Source organism: Strigops habroptila, chromosome 5, assembly GCF_004027225.2.
Source record: "Strigops habroptila isolate Jane chromosome 5, bStrHab1.2.pri, whole genome shotgun sequence".
In the NCBI taxonomy this organism is placed as follows: domain Eukaryota; kingdom Metazoa; phylum Chordata; class Aves; order Psittaciformes; family Psittacidae; genus Strigops; species Strigops habroptila.
Window position 1 is genome coordinate 75,539,460 of NC_044281.2, and position 14,169 is coordinate 75,553,628.

General features: G+C 38.5%; 2 protein-coding genes across 3 annotated transcripts in view; one reads left to right on the top strand and one right to left on the bottom strand.

The window, feature by feature from the left end:
* The window catches only part of SLC18A2 (solute carrier family 18 member A2), a 43,508-nt gene that overhangs the window by 22,726 nt on the left and 6,613 nt on the right, over positions 1 to 14,169 (top strand). The window contains exons 10-15 of one of the 2 annotated variants that reach the window (XR_004389912.1): positions 930 to 1,008; positions 1,255 to 1,306; positions 1,762 to 1,825; positions 2,558 to 2,677; positions 3,209 to 3,342; positions 5,581 to 7,680. Coding sequence is in view for 1 of the 2 variants with exons in the window: in XM_032919934.1 (XP_032775825.1) it covers positions 930 to 1,008; positions 1,255 to 1,306; positions 1,762 to 1,825; positions 2,558 to 2,677; positions 3,209 to 3,342; positions 5,581 to 5,691 (560 nt within the window). In the remaining variant the exon portion in view is untranslated. Of the gene's footprint in view, positions 1 to 929; positions 1,009 to 1,254; positions 1,307 to 1,761; positions 1,826 to 2,557; positions 2,678 to 3,208; positions 3,343 to 5,580; positions 7,923 to 14,169 lie in introns of those variants that run through there. The other variant, XM_032919934.1, reaches the window with a different exon arrangement.
* Positions 9,044 to 14,169, bottom strand: part of PDZD8 (PDZ domain containing 8) — a 63,831-nt gene continuing 58,705 nt past the window's right edge. The window contains exon 5 of the mRNA XM_030486272.1: positions 9,044 to 13,651. Coding sequence (XP_030342132.1) covers positions 11,460 to 13,651 — 2,192 coding nt within the window. The 3' untranslated portion in view covers positions 9,044 to 11,459. The remainder of the gene's footprint in view (positions 13,652 to 14,169) is intronic.

Genomic DNA, 14,169 nt, shown 5'->3' on the forward strand with positions numbered 1-14,169 from the left:
TGTAGGGCGAGGATGAATCCTCAGGTACAGACTGCAATTGGCTTTTAAACTAGAGGTATTTCTGTCCATCATGCAGCCAGCATGTGTACCATTCCAGGTACAGTCACTGCTGTGGAAACCTCAAGACTAGAAAATACTGCTGGTCCTAACAATATGTTTTTCCAAGTGGATGTGGGGGAGATGGGAGGGTCCGGGTGCCTTCTGATCAGGGCCAGAATGAATTTGTTTGTGTGCCATCGTCTGTAAGTCATTACAGATAACTAGTTTCTTTAATTTAAGCCAATAACTAATTTTTTAATTAACTTTTACTGTAAATGCATTGGCTAACTAATTTTAAAGCCATGTTTTTATGGTGTTGTTTTCACCTTTATGTTATTTACATACACTTGACTTCAGACACTACTCATAACATGGAATTACAAACTCGCCTATAACACAAGGCCTAGTGGCATCCATAGCCATGGAGGGGGACCTGACTTGCCAAGACCTAGCAGCAGCCCTGCTGCCCCCCACTCCAGGGGGGGATTCACCCACCTCTGACACTTGTGGGCTTGCTGCATGTGCTGAGCATATGCTTCATAAGCCACTCAGCCATGAAAGAGTTGCTTTCCTTGACCTATGCCAAACCTTATTGTAATTAGACATAAACTTTTGGCTCTCTGTTGCTCCATCCCCTCTCCCATACCAGTTCTTGTAGCTGATGCTGAAAAACTCTTTTCAAAGGTGTCACGTCGCTCCCACATTTCATAGATGGTGCCCTTAGATTTCATGAGAGGGCTGCAACGAACCGGATATTTGATTCTTCATGCTCTGCACAAAGGCTCTATTAGATGTGCTCAAATCAAAATTGCAGTGTCTGGAATTTATTAGTTTCTTCTAACACTTCACTAAAATCCTTGCTGATAAAAGATCTCATTCATATTTTTCAGGTGTTGCTTTTCTTCCAGCTAGTATCTCTTATCTTATCGGGACTAATCTATTTGGGATACTCGCGCATAAAATGGGAAGGTAGGCTTAATTTAAAAATACTAATAATCTTCCAGTCTGTGTGTGTACCATTTCCAGTGTTTTCCAGGGCAGTTTAGTGATAGTGGAAATTATTAAAGTTTGTTCTATAGTAACAAAATGGCTTTTTGGAACGTTTTGCTACTTTGGTTGTGTAACTTGGCACTTCAAACATGGCTTTGCATCATTCAAGATCAGCTCTAACATCTCAGTATCACCAATCTCTAAGTGATGTTTCTTTTTTGATAGGTGGCTTTGCGCTTTACTCGGGATGCTAATCGTGGGAATAAGTATTTTATGTGTAAGTAGACAATCGTGTCTTTCAAACCATCTAAATATTCATGTGTTCATCTTCAAATATGTGCTTTCCCCATGAGATTTTGCTTTATGATAAGTTATTAAACAATGTGTAGTTAATAGGTTCCAGATAAGAGTTTTGAGTGCTTTCAAATTTCACTGATTCAATTATTTTAAGGAAGAATGGCTCTGAAAGAGAAAAGATGATCTCTCTTTTTGAGCTGTCACTCAACAGTGTGAGAGTAGTAAGTAGTATTAGTGTTGCTTCTAATAGTAAGTGTGCCAGTGGTTTAATGGCACAGTTATCTGAAATGGTAGCCTAGAACAAGGATCAAACTCTGACTCTCGCATTCATACAAAGTGTACCATAACTACTTGTAGAATTTATCTTTGAAGAAGAAAACTCTCTCATTAGCATGTGCAGTGTGACATAATTAACTGCCTACGTTTCCTTTATAGGTACCATTTGCTAAAAACATTTATGGGCTCATAGCACCAAATTTTGGAGTTGGATTTGCCATTGGTAAGAAAAGTTACAATGACTTCTGTTGTTTATGTAAACATGATTTTAGATGAAGTTACACAGAAAGTAAGTTTTGCTGCCATTCCGATCAGACAGTAGTGCAGCCTGAGCTATGGCCCAGGCTGGTAGGTAGAGCAAGAAAGATTAAAGGACAATTTGAATCAGGCCTCTGTTAGACAAGCTGGATTCTGAGTGTGCCCAGAATTGCTCCATCGACCTAAACAGACCTTTCAAATGAATGTCCATGGACATATATATGGTTTTCAGAAATGAAGTCATGCACTGCCCGAAACCCACAGACTTCCCTGTTGTGGAAGAGAATTTATATAGGTATTTTCATATTAAAAAAGAAAAAAAGGCTTAAATTTGTGTTCATCAAATAGGAATTCCCAAGGCTTCAAGTGATATGTGTGAGCTTTGCTTATGCTGGAGCACACAGGCTGGTGGGGGCCATGGCTTGGGTTTTAGTGCTTGGCTGGTCAGCAGATTTGCTGGCAAGTGTCACACGTACATGTCTGTGTGTCCATACATGACCTCAGATACAGTAAATACTATAAAAAATCATGGATAACAGTCTACTTTTACACAGATCTTTCCGCTTATTTAAGAATAAGCATCCTTTAGTTGTCTTTGCATCCCTTTGTAGCACACAGTCGGCCAAGACATTTAAAAGCGGGGGAAAAAAAAAAGGGCAGTATTTTCCTGAAGTGTTTTTCCTTCCCTCCCAACCAGGAATGGTGGACTCCTCCATGATGCCAATTATGGGCTACCTCGTAGATCTGCGTCATGTATCAGTCTACGGCAGCGTGTACGCAATAGCTGATGTTGCCTTTTGCATGGGCTTTGCCATAGGTAAGTCCAGCCTTTTCCTGCCTATAATGAACAGTTAAGGGAATATGCTGCAATGCCAGGTGTGAATCTCAGCAGCATTCATAGGCTTTATGAGCAGGGTTCTTATATTCTACAAGAAATCAAAGCAGAGGGAATTGTGTTTGGCATCTCTTCTCTGCTGCAACATCGTGCTCAGCTTCATTAGCTATAAGAGGCTTGAAGGTCTCAGACACTGAACACAAATAGGACATCCCTTGGAACAGTTAAAACTAACACCACAGCTGTGCTTCCAATAGTCTGCGACGGGAATAACTCCCCATTTCCCCCTTGCCTCCTTGAGTGCATGGTACAGATACCACAAGAGCATCTCTAATTTCTTCAATGAAGTATGGAGCCAGGAAAGGTTTATGCTATAATTACAAACATGTCTTTACATTCCTCAAATCAATTTGTAAAGCGGGAGTTTTGTATATAAAATCATTGTTGCTTAAAGTGACTGCTGCAAATGTTGTGCCTGAGGGATCTTCAGAAAAGGGTTTTTATTTATACAAGGTCCCTCTGCTGGCGGTGCCATTGCAAAGGCCATCGGATTTCCATGGCTCATGACAATTATAGGGATTGTGGATATCCTCTTCGCTCCCCTGTGTTTTTTCCTTCGAAGTCCACCTGCCAAAGAGGAGAAAATGGTAAGTGCAACATGGTTTCTTTCTTTTGTGTTTGGTTTTATTTTAATGAAAAAAACCCCACCCTATTTCTGTGTCTTTGCCTCTAACTTTCCCCAAATGGAACCAACACAGTTTATTTCACCCTCATGCATTGTCTTTGTAATGAACCCCCCCTTCTTTTTATGTCCAAGATGTAGAAAGGAAAGCTTTTTATCACAAGTTACAAAGTCTCAAATTAGGTTATCACAAAACAGGGTCCAGCAGACACCATGGTGGAGTCAGTGTAAAAGGCACTTTTGTTTTCCTTGGAGTGCCAGAATTGTATTGACCAATTTTCTTTTATTCTTTTGTGTGGCTTAACCTGCTTCTTTCCATTGTCTCCTACAGTATATTTTGCATCGTATGTTTTCCTTCTCCTTCTTCCTCTATACAGATCACCTGCCCTTACAATTGAATGGCTTCTCTTATGTAGGAAACTTTCACTCCTTCACTCCTCACTGCTTCCTCAGCCTGTCACTCCCCAAAAAAAGATTCCCGCTTTGGTTTTGGCAGTCCTTTTCCCTCATTTCCTCTCCTATACTGTTCTAATCTCTCCTTTCCTTTCCCATTTGTATAGCTCGATTTGCCTTTTCTTATAATGCCCTTTGTCTGCTCTCCTATGCACTGTTGCAAGACTTGCTGTTCTATAGATTTATACCAGATCAGGTTCAAAAGCCCTTTTACTGCAGGAGGGGATCCATTGCTTTGCTCACTAGGTTTACTATGCTCAGCAAGAAGATGAGAAGCTCCCAAAGGAATTACAAGGCAGTGCAGTCAGGAGGCAGAACAATCCCTGTTCTGATTCCAGGGCTGGAAAAATCCTGGAAAACAAGTACCAATCTTTCCTGTAACATCTGTCACCATCTGCAGGTCTAGGCCTCCCAGTGCTCCATCCTTGAACTTACTGAAAAAGGTTGACTTGGGCCCAAAATGTAGTTGCTGGTTGTGGTAGATGTGTAGAAAATGTAATGATGTTGTATGGCTGTAGCTTTACTATGCAGCACCACATCTCTGCAAGGTGAGAACAGAATGTGCTGCGGATGCTGCTCATGCTTTGTACCAGCATGAGCAGAACACAAGGTGGAAAAATGAATTTTCCTGAAGTAGTGGTGTACGTGAGGCCAGAGACCTTTTGTTTTGCGCATATTTGGACTGCAGAATCCCAGGGATTCCAGTTAATCCCTTGTCGTGACCTTTGCAGACTGCACTGATTTTTTTCTGTATTATTTTTACATTGACTGAAGCTGAGGAACAGGAATAAAACTGCTGCTGTTGTTTGCTAGAGATAGGAAGTTTACCATGTGCCTTCCCTCGTCACAGACCAGGCTCCCCTTGTAACATGGTAACTGCTGAAGGGACAGGATCTCTCCCTGCTGCAGCTCAGATGCTTTTCAGGGTCTGCCTCTCCCCCCCTCCAGCTTTAAATGCAGAGCGACTCCTCTTCCCTAAGGGGTTTGTGGCACCTGATGTGCCATTTCTTCAGGGTTTGAAAAGAGCCAAAAGGAAGGTTCCCTACTTTGTGCTCTTTCTGTAATTAATTAAAACCCAAACTTAATTGCATTCAACATGAAATATGCTACACAGCTGCTCTGAGTACAGACTGATTGCCCAGTTACGCTGTTCTGGACCTTCACAAAAAGGGGTGGGAAAGACCAGTAAGGGAGACTCAGCTTGAGGCAGTAGGACTCCTCTTGCTCATTCATCCAGCCTTTAATAAATGCAGATTAAGTATAGGATTTAACTAGTTCTTCCCTGTGAGGGTGCTGAGGCACTGGCATAGGGTGCCCAGAGAAGCTGTGGCTGCCCCATCCCTGGCAGTGTTCAAGGCCAGGTTGGACACAGGGGCTTGGAGCAACCTGCTCTAGTGGAAGGTGTCCCTGCCTATGGCAGAGGAGTGGAACTGGGTGAGCTTTAAGGTTCCTTCCAACACAAACCATTCTATGATATGAGAGGTAAACTGCTGTAAACTGGAGAGCAGGTAGATGTATTTCTATTTAATACATGGGCTGAAATATTGGTTCCAGTGAAGTAATAGAGATTTGTTGGCACTGTCTTTAGGACCAAGATCCCACCTCACACCAACCTATGATTTACTCAAATTGAAATCGGTTTAGGCTCTACTTTCAGAGAGGAGAGATGAATCCCTTTGTGGTGGGGTCAACTGCAGACCTCAGCTGGGTGCTACGCAGGATCGCTAATACTCCCACTCTTTTCTTTTAGGCCATACTCATGGATCACAACTGTCCTGTGAAAACAAAAATGTATACGCAGAACAACATCCAGTCCTACCCCATAGGTGATGAAGAAGAAGAATATGAAAGTGATGAATAACATGAAAAGCCATATAACATATTTTGGTGTACAAAATGCAGTGTTTCATGTGAAACATCTCATCCACAAATAGGTTTTAGTTGTACTGTACATTTAATAGTGAAATGGTCAAAAAGACCAAAGGTGTATTATTCATCGCCCATGGTTGTAAAGCAGACTGCTAACCGCCTTATGGGGGGAGGGGGGAAGCTTTTTATAGAGGATTTGTATAGTGTTAATCTTTATTTTATTTAATTTTAATGAATATTACCTTATATTTTTATTAATTGTGTAGTATAGATCTGTATAAACATGCAAATTTTAGATGGTTTTTAAAGTCAAACTCATTTCAATATTTCATATTTTGTTTGGAGTCGTAAGTTACTGTCAAGAGCTCGGGTCTTTCTTATTGAGTGGAAAGGCAGAAAGAAAAGCAAAGCTCAAAGAAAATCCATCCAATTTGCACCCATTTAACTTGTACCTATGTAATTACAGTGAGAGGTGAAGGCTGGAATTCAGAGTGTGGACATCATAATTGCTTTTTTGATCAACTTTAGGTCATAATTTTATATATAAAAAAATATGTATCAAAACCCAAAAGGCACTTTTTTGCCAATTTAAAAAATGAGCTCTACCATAACAATTCATGGAATGGTGGGGAAACCAGTATTTCAAACAGGTGAGTGTATTGCTCTTAGTCAGTACTATTGAATGAAGTTTTAATTAGTTAACCAGTCGTGCAACGAAGCCTCCAAACCACACACCACCAGGTGAACAAGTAGGTATGAATGTGCACTGTTCCCTTCCCTTAAAGGAAATGAGAACAGCATGAAGACACTTTTTATATTTCTAACTTTTGAAAGCTTTATTTTTAACACATCTCAACTTTATTTTAGGTGCATCTTTAGTGACTGGTCAAGAAAAACTGCAGCATCACAGTATTTAGTCTTAGTACGTACCAAAAGTAGGCTTGTAACTTAAGCAGTTCAAACAGAAAACTATTTTACATGCATTTGCATATACATCCAGAAATTCAATATATATTTATTTTCTAAAATTAGTTTAAATATCAACTTTGCTAAAAATAATCAAAGAAATGACCAGTTTGGTGCCAGTATCTCTTACCATTTGGGGACAGCCTAATACAGGCAAAGCACTGTATTAGGCAGGCCCTACCTGCACTGAGAAGAACCAGACTTTGAAAGAAAGCATCTTAAACCACTCCCAATGTCCTTATCAACTGTGGTGTATCTTTTCATTTGTAAAATTAAAATCTTTATGTGCCTTCTTTCACGTAAATGCAGATGGTTTATGTACTACAGCATAGATACTATGTTTACATATAGTTTTGTAAAGCACATATACTATCAATGGTCAGAAAATATGAAAAACATAGTGGATCAAACTTCAAGTATTGCTTTGTCAATAATTATGCATTCAAACTGCATTAAAATAAAGTTATCTGAAAGAAGCTCATGATCTACTGTAATAAAGTAAAAATAATGAAAAAAGAATCCCCCTCATGATTTGCCTTATGCATTGTGTTTGACTGTATACTGGGGGGGGAAGCTAACAAATATTTCAGGTTTAGTCCATTTGTAACTCAGGACAAACATTTTCACTCCAGGTCATAAGTAGTTGCGACTTGTTTAAATAACCACAACAGCTTCCAAAATCAGTCTGTCATTTGGCTGCTGGTCTGTGATGTGACTTTTGGGAAACAGATAAGCCCAAAATGTGCAGTGCACGGAATACCCCTCTGTGTTCTTTAAATAAGGGTGAAGATTCTGAGAAAATACCATTAAGAGGCTTAAATAGCACGAAAGACCAAGCACTATGTTCTATGATTGATTTGAAAACCCCACTTACAGACTGTTGTAGCGGCATATTTTCAATTGCATTCCTTTGAACATATAACAGAGAAATCCTTCCTTCAAAGCTGAAAGGTGTTTGGAGACAGACATTAATACAGCACAAACTGTCATATATTGAGTACTTCCCCTCCACGGAGTAACTAACAATTGTGCAGATTGAGGATTATTTAGGTTCAGATTTTAATGTTGTAGATCATTTGGATACTGGATGATCTTTAAGGTCCTTTCCAGCCCAAACCACTCTGTGATTCTATGATACTTGACACTGCCCCAAGAGAAGTTATTTTGTTTAGCTTCACTGAACTCTTTTGGTCAGCATCAAGTTGTTAATCCAATTAAATCTGAAACTAATACATCAATGTTAGAATTCTATATTATCACACAACATCTTACTTTTCTTCCCAGCTAATTAACCAATATATTGCTTAAACTCACAAGTATAAAAGTAATGCAAATGTAGCAACTTATATATATGTATATAAAAAGAAGAATAGAATGGCCTATTTTCATAGCTTGATTTTGTACTTTAGAGCACATCAAAATTAAATAAGACTTCACACTAACCTGCAACACAAAACAAGGGGCCTTACGGACCAGCATCTTATCCCGGTTTGCTCAGCAGACCCACAGAGATCATTCTGGTTCCTTCCTGCTCTTGCAGTTAGAGGAAGACAGAATTAAGAGCAATGCAGACACTTCAGTTTGGGCTCTCCATGCCCCTAAACAGATATTTAGCAGTTCTACATTTGGAATTTTTGGAGGAATAAGTAATCAAATACTTGTAGTTTCTTCCTAAGTCACAGAGAATATACAAAAAAAACCCACATTCTGTCCTGGAATAATTTGGTTCTTTCCTATCTTCTATATTTTTATCTGTATCAGTCTAAGTGTGATAAAGCCACTTAGTCCATTTCCTCTCACTACTTAGTCTTCCCTGCAGCTGTAAACTTCCCTCTGGGTGTTATTTCAAATTTGAGGAAAAAACTCCCAAGGATAAATTATAAGGAAAACGTGATTAGATAAAGATGCACTAGTAAACAGTCAGGATTTGTATAGTTAGTTATTATCTATTAACATTTCTGAAGGACAGGGCAAGTCAGAAGAACTTTTCTTGGACAATTCCCCCCCTGCAATGTAACTCCAGTTGTAGTCACTATCACCAGTACTGCATTCAGTTATTTGTGCAGTGCTTAGAGGTCTTAATCTCCCACAAATAACTTTCTGTAGCTATACAATGAACCAACTGGAATCACTAGTTTGAAAGTATTCTATTATTAATTCTATTAACAACTGTATTATTATTAAACTGTATAAAATAAAAATGTGTATTCATACAGAAAGAATGCATAAAAGCCCAATTAATCCATGTAATTAGTAATTCTACTTACTGCAAAATGTGTGGTTTATTCCCAAAGAGCTTTCCTTTAAGTAATGGCTTTAGGTGATAAACTACTGCAATACCAATATTTAACAAAAAATATTAACACAATGCAAAGAAGTTGATAATTTAGCAAAACTATTTTATTAAAGCTTATTCTCATGATAAAATAATAGCCAACAAAATCATATTAGGCAGATCTTCTGCAAATGTGTGTAGCTGCCACCTAATTCAGATATCATTAAGTCAAGATATTCTTGTTTTCCGTGGTATTCTTTATTTTCAGCTATTTACAGTCAAGCATGAAGCAAGGATTACATCAGGAATGTAGTATTACAATTTTCCCCTTGAGATTCGCCGTATATTGTAATTAATGCCAGATAGGAATTGTATGTTTTCCTTCTTATCACTAAAATACAACTATTTTGCCCTTTTCCCATTCGGCATATTTAAAAATATTGCACTACGTTTAATTTCTCTCTTACAATCATCGTTAGCAGTACTATAGGAGGAAAACTATATCCAGCTTTTCTTACCCACTGTATTACACGAGTCAATCTAAACCCACAAATGTGTCTTTGAAATCAGCATTTGCATTGTTTTCACAGCTCCTTCATGTGTACCAGGGTTTAAATGAAGTACTTGGATATATATTTGAAAAGCTCTATAGTAGTCCATAAGAGCAAAGACTGATGGAGATTGAATGCAGATCACCACCAATGGTAAGCCGCTGAGAAAAGAGAGTGGGGAAGTCTTAATATGCATTTCAAGCAAGTATAGGTTAAGTAACTTTTAGTCAATAAGGGAAGCTAATTTTGTGCGATTATTTGCTGAAGCTTAATTTCAGAAGTGTGTCACATGCCTGTTTTAGCATGGATAGTGTTTTCCATACATCGACTAAATAAGTATCAACTGCCCAGAACTCACAAAGAAGTGCAAGTAGTTGCATGAGTGGAAGTAATCGTTTTGTTTAGAAGTCCAAGTATGCTTTGCCATTGGTGAAAACCACTGCTTCTTAGTTTTGCCCATCAGAAAATAAACTGAGAAGCAAATTTAATGGAGAGAAACATTAGAGATTGCCTGAAAATTTAAATGAGTTATTTTACCATCTTAAATTTAACGCCATTTCCACAACGGCATTTTTCTTTCCTACCACCATGGTACCAGTGATAATGATACCAGTAGCAACCACAGTACCTAAAATAAAGATGATATTTCATACTGCATTTCTATACATAGAAGATGAAACAAAGACAGGAAATAAATAAGAACAATGGCCTTAGCCAAGTGATGCTAAGATCCACAGTTTACACATAGCACAAGACCAGATAGTTCTTTTCAAAAGCAGCTGACTGACGTTCTTCGTCATCTCTACTGGACTCACGTATCTGGACTCAAATAAAACATGTTATATACACTATAGGACATTCTTCTGACAAAGGTCATCCTTCTACTCAGACTCTCTCTTCTGTCTGAGAAGCTGAATGCCACTGACCACTATGATGATACTCAAAAGTGTTGAGAGAACATCTTTCGCTATTTTGTGAAGTATTTTGTACCTTAAGCTTTCCAAAATGATAGTCTGCAGCAAAGTATTATTTTGTTTTTAAATCACTTAAACTGTCACCACACTCTTTTTCATAGAATGCAATGAAACCTCCAACTCTTGTCAAGAGCAGTTTTCCTTTAGTATAACACCACTTAAACATGTATTTTGTTCTGCAAGGCAACCAGCCTCTTATCTCAAAGATATTCCCAATTAAATTATTCTGAGATACTGGTATGTACTTCAATATCTAGTAGTATTCAATCAGGATACAACAGCCCAAAGTTCTAAGGAGCATTAGCATTACTATATTTCATATTAATTAAAAACTATGAAAAGTTCTTGTGTTTAACAAAAATATGGAAAACAAATGATATGCAGCAGTAACTTTAGTAAATACTAACAACAGATAAAATGAAAGACCCTTTGTTTGCTTTCATGACGTTTGGCAAAAAAATACACAACTATCTAGTAGACAGACATACAATAAAACTGTGATCAACATTTTAAAGCCTGGTCCCTCAGTGACTTCTGTGTTAGTCATCAGCTTAGGCATGCAACAAGCTTATGTTTTTTCATCATATAAGAAAAACTAAACATATTGAAAATCCTGCCAGTTTCCTATTGAAAACACTGGCTCAAACCAAAAAACAGGGTTGGGAGGGTGGAGAGGGCAAGTAATCCATTAAGGACACCACACACCTTAATGTGAAATGGTAAGGTCATGTAATTAGAAAAAATAAAAATAAGTTATTAAAAATAAAGTTCCAATAGAAACCCCAAAATGTAGTTGTATCCAGCCAGTGTAATAAAAATGATGGTGCTGTAGCTGGAGAAGAACCATTATTAGCTGTACTTTTACACAGGCAAGTAACTGTGGAGAAGCAGGACATGTACATTATACCAGTGTTTTAATTTCCTTTGTGTATGTTTGTAATGAAGTGCAAAGTATTCTTTTAGTCCATTCCTTCACAGGATAAATATGTAAATATCAGTCTACTGATTCAGGTGGATCGACTGATTCTTCTGATATGATGTTGATTGTTGGAGCCTCCATCAGACTGACATCTTCGTTATCCATTTCTTCTGCTACATTGGGCTCCTCTGAATCTTTAGTCACGATTTTGGACTGCCGGTCTAAGGACATGCTCTCCAAAAACTCTATATCCTCAATGCCTGCTCTGTAGTGGATCATCAGCAGCGTCAGGGCCTGCAGTCTTTCACCTGACTTTGCCAGTGCAGCAGAAATCAAGGCTTTTTTCCTTGCATCGGTTGTCTCTTTTTCTTCTTTAACAAGTGAGTTGTTATTTTCCAGCTCCTGGTCTATTTCATTCTGCAGCTTATCCAACATAAATTCTAGTTTCTGGAAACGCTCCTCTGTGGGTAAACTTCTGTAGAGATCACGTCCAATTTCTTTAACAGCAATGAAGACGCTGTCATCTAGACCACCCTCCTTTCGGACCAACTTTATCCCAGTACTTGATGCACGTTTTGAAGGACTGCTTGGCCCACTGATTTCAGTATCGCTACTTTCATTATCAGAAGTCGTTGGTGTGTGCTTTGGCGAAGGTTCTGCCACCTCTGCTCCTTGCTCAGAAAGGCGAGCCTTGGGGACTTGACGAAGGTTTAAGAAGCGGGTGCTCGTATTGATGATATGCCTGGTCAAACCTGTAGTTCTGTTAACGGATTTAGATTCTGCATCAACACGAGAGGATGCAGCTTGGGGAGTTTCCTGTCCTTCTGCTCTACAAACTCCCGCAGGTTGATCAACTCGCTTTTCAGCTGCTACACAAAAGGGCGTCTCAGTTAGACACTTTTCTAGACACTTTTTATGGCAAACATAAGCACAGAGCATGCACTGCGAAGCTGCTTTAGTCCACACCTTCTTTTTGCAGTAATCACACCAAGTCGGATTCTGAAACTGAGTATCTTGAAAGTTATGCTTGCTCTCTGTAAAAACAACTTGCCCCAAGTAAGGATCCTCTTTCTGAACTGCACGAGCTTCTTCTTCCATTTGGCATTCACTTTCTTTCTCCAGGAGAATGTTTGAATCATCTATTTCACCTTCTATTAAATATTTGAATTGTAAAGTTATATCGCCATAACAAAATTTTTCATTGAATCCCTTATGGTTTGTCAAATTCCGCAACGCTGTTCTAGTGACCGCAGCTTTAGGCGCAGGAGCATTCAGTTTAAATGTTCTAACATATTCCATTGAGGATGTAGCTAGACAATCTAAAGCAATTTCTACAAGTTTTATGCTTGCATATCCTAAGCAGATAAAACCACCTGCTTTGAAAGGGTCTCTGCACCACAGTGCAATATTAAGGTACTTATGGTATCCTTCTACTTCAAACAGACAAGTGGATGCTCTCGACTTTGGCCATCGGCCGTGCCGGATTTTATAAGGAATTTCTGGTGATTCCCATGTTTGATGATCATCTCCACTATCTTTGTAGCTACGTGAATTTTCTGAAAGTCCATCTTTTAATGTATCTTGTTTTGGTGTCGCTACTTTTGATACTGCTGGATCTTCTATTTGATCATTATTCTTTACTACCTTCTCTGCACATTTATCTCCATTATTTGTAGGTGGAGGTGGCTTCTCTGGTTTTTCAGAAGATACCCCTCCAGGTTCTAACAAATTTGGATTTTCACTAGTAGTCACAATAGACTTACTTTGTGGCCTTGGTGGCACAGGAGGCTTAGTACTAGATCCTTGCAATTGTTTTCCTGATTGCTGTGATGTATCTGAACCCTCAATAACTTTGGGTACTGCCAATTTATTTCCATCTTTTTGTTGTGTTTTTGATGTTGTCTGACTTCCTAAATATAGTTTTCGATTCAGAATCGGAGATACAGTTCCATGGGGCTTAGTAGCAAGTATTACTACTGAACGTTTGGGACTCAGAGTTGTTGGCAGATCTTCTTTTTGCTCAGGTGATTCACAAGCTAAGTCCTCAAATTCTGAATCAAAATCTCTGTTATCAACATCAACTGATATACTAGCTTGGTCATCTTCTGTCTGTGTCAAGAAAGCAGTGTCTTCCAGTTGTCCAAATCCATCCTGCAGTGCTGAACCGTGCTGATTACACCCAACAGGCCTTTCATAAAAGATTAAAACTCTATCCCCAGCCTGTCTAATAAGCTTCAACACTTGGACAGTTGATGTGATTTTAACACCTATTAAAAAAAAGACAAAAATTGTTAAATTTTAATTATTATAACAGTCTAAATGGCCAAAAATAGTTGACAAACATTTAGATCTTTAATAGTGGTAATAATTCTGTTGCTCACTAACAGAAGAAGTTAATTATGACAGAAGAGCTCAACTGAAATGTTGAAATGGTGGATCCTTTCCATTTTATTCATACAAATATATTACTTCAGGAACTGGAAAAGATACTTATATAAATACTCCAGTTTGCTGTTTGTCATTAATGTCGTGATCTTAGAGTAATTTTGTTTTTATGTGCTAACATTTTTAACCTTGGTCTTACTGTAAGTTCGGACTTCTCAGCGGCAGGCACTTCATGAAGGATTCAAGAGATGAGTATCTTTAAATACAGTTTTAATTAAAACAGAATCAGGCTAACAAAACCATTCCAATATGTTAACACAATATAAGCATGATGTTACGTTCGCAGTAATGCTGAACAGTGAACTGAATCATCTTCCTCATGAGAACTTTCAGAGCCATT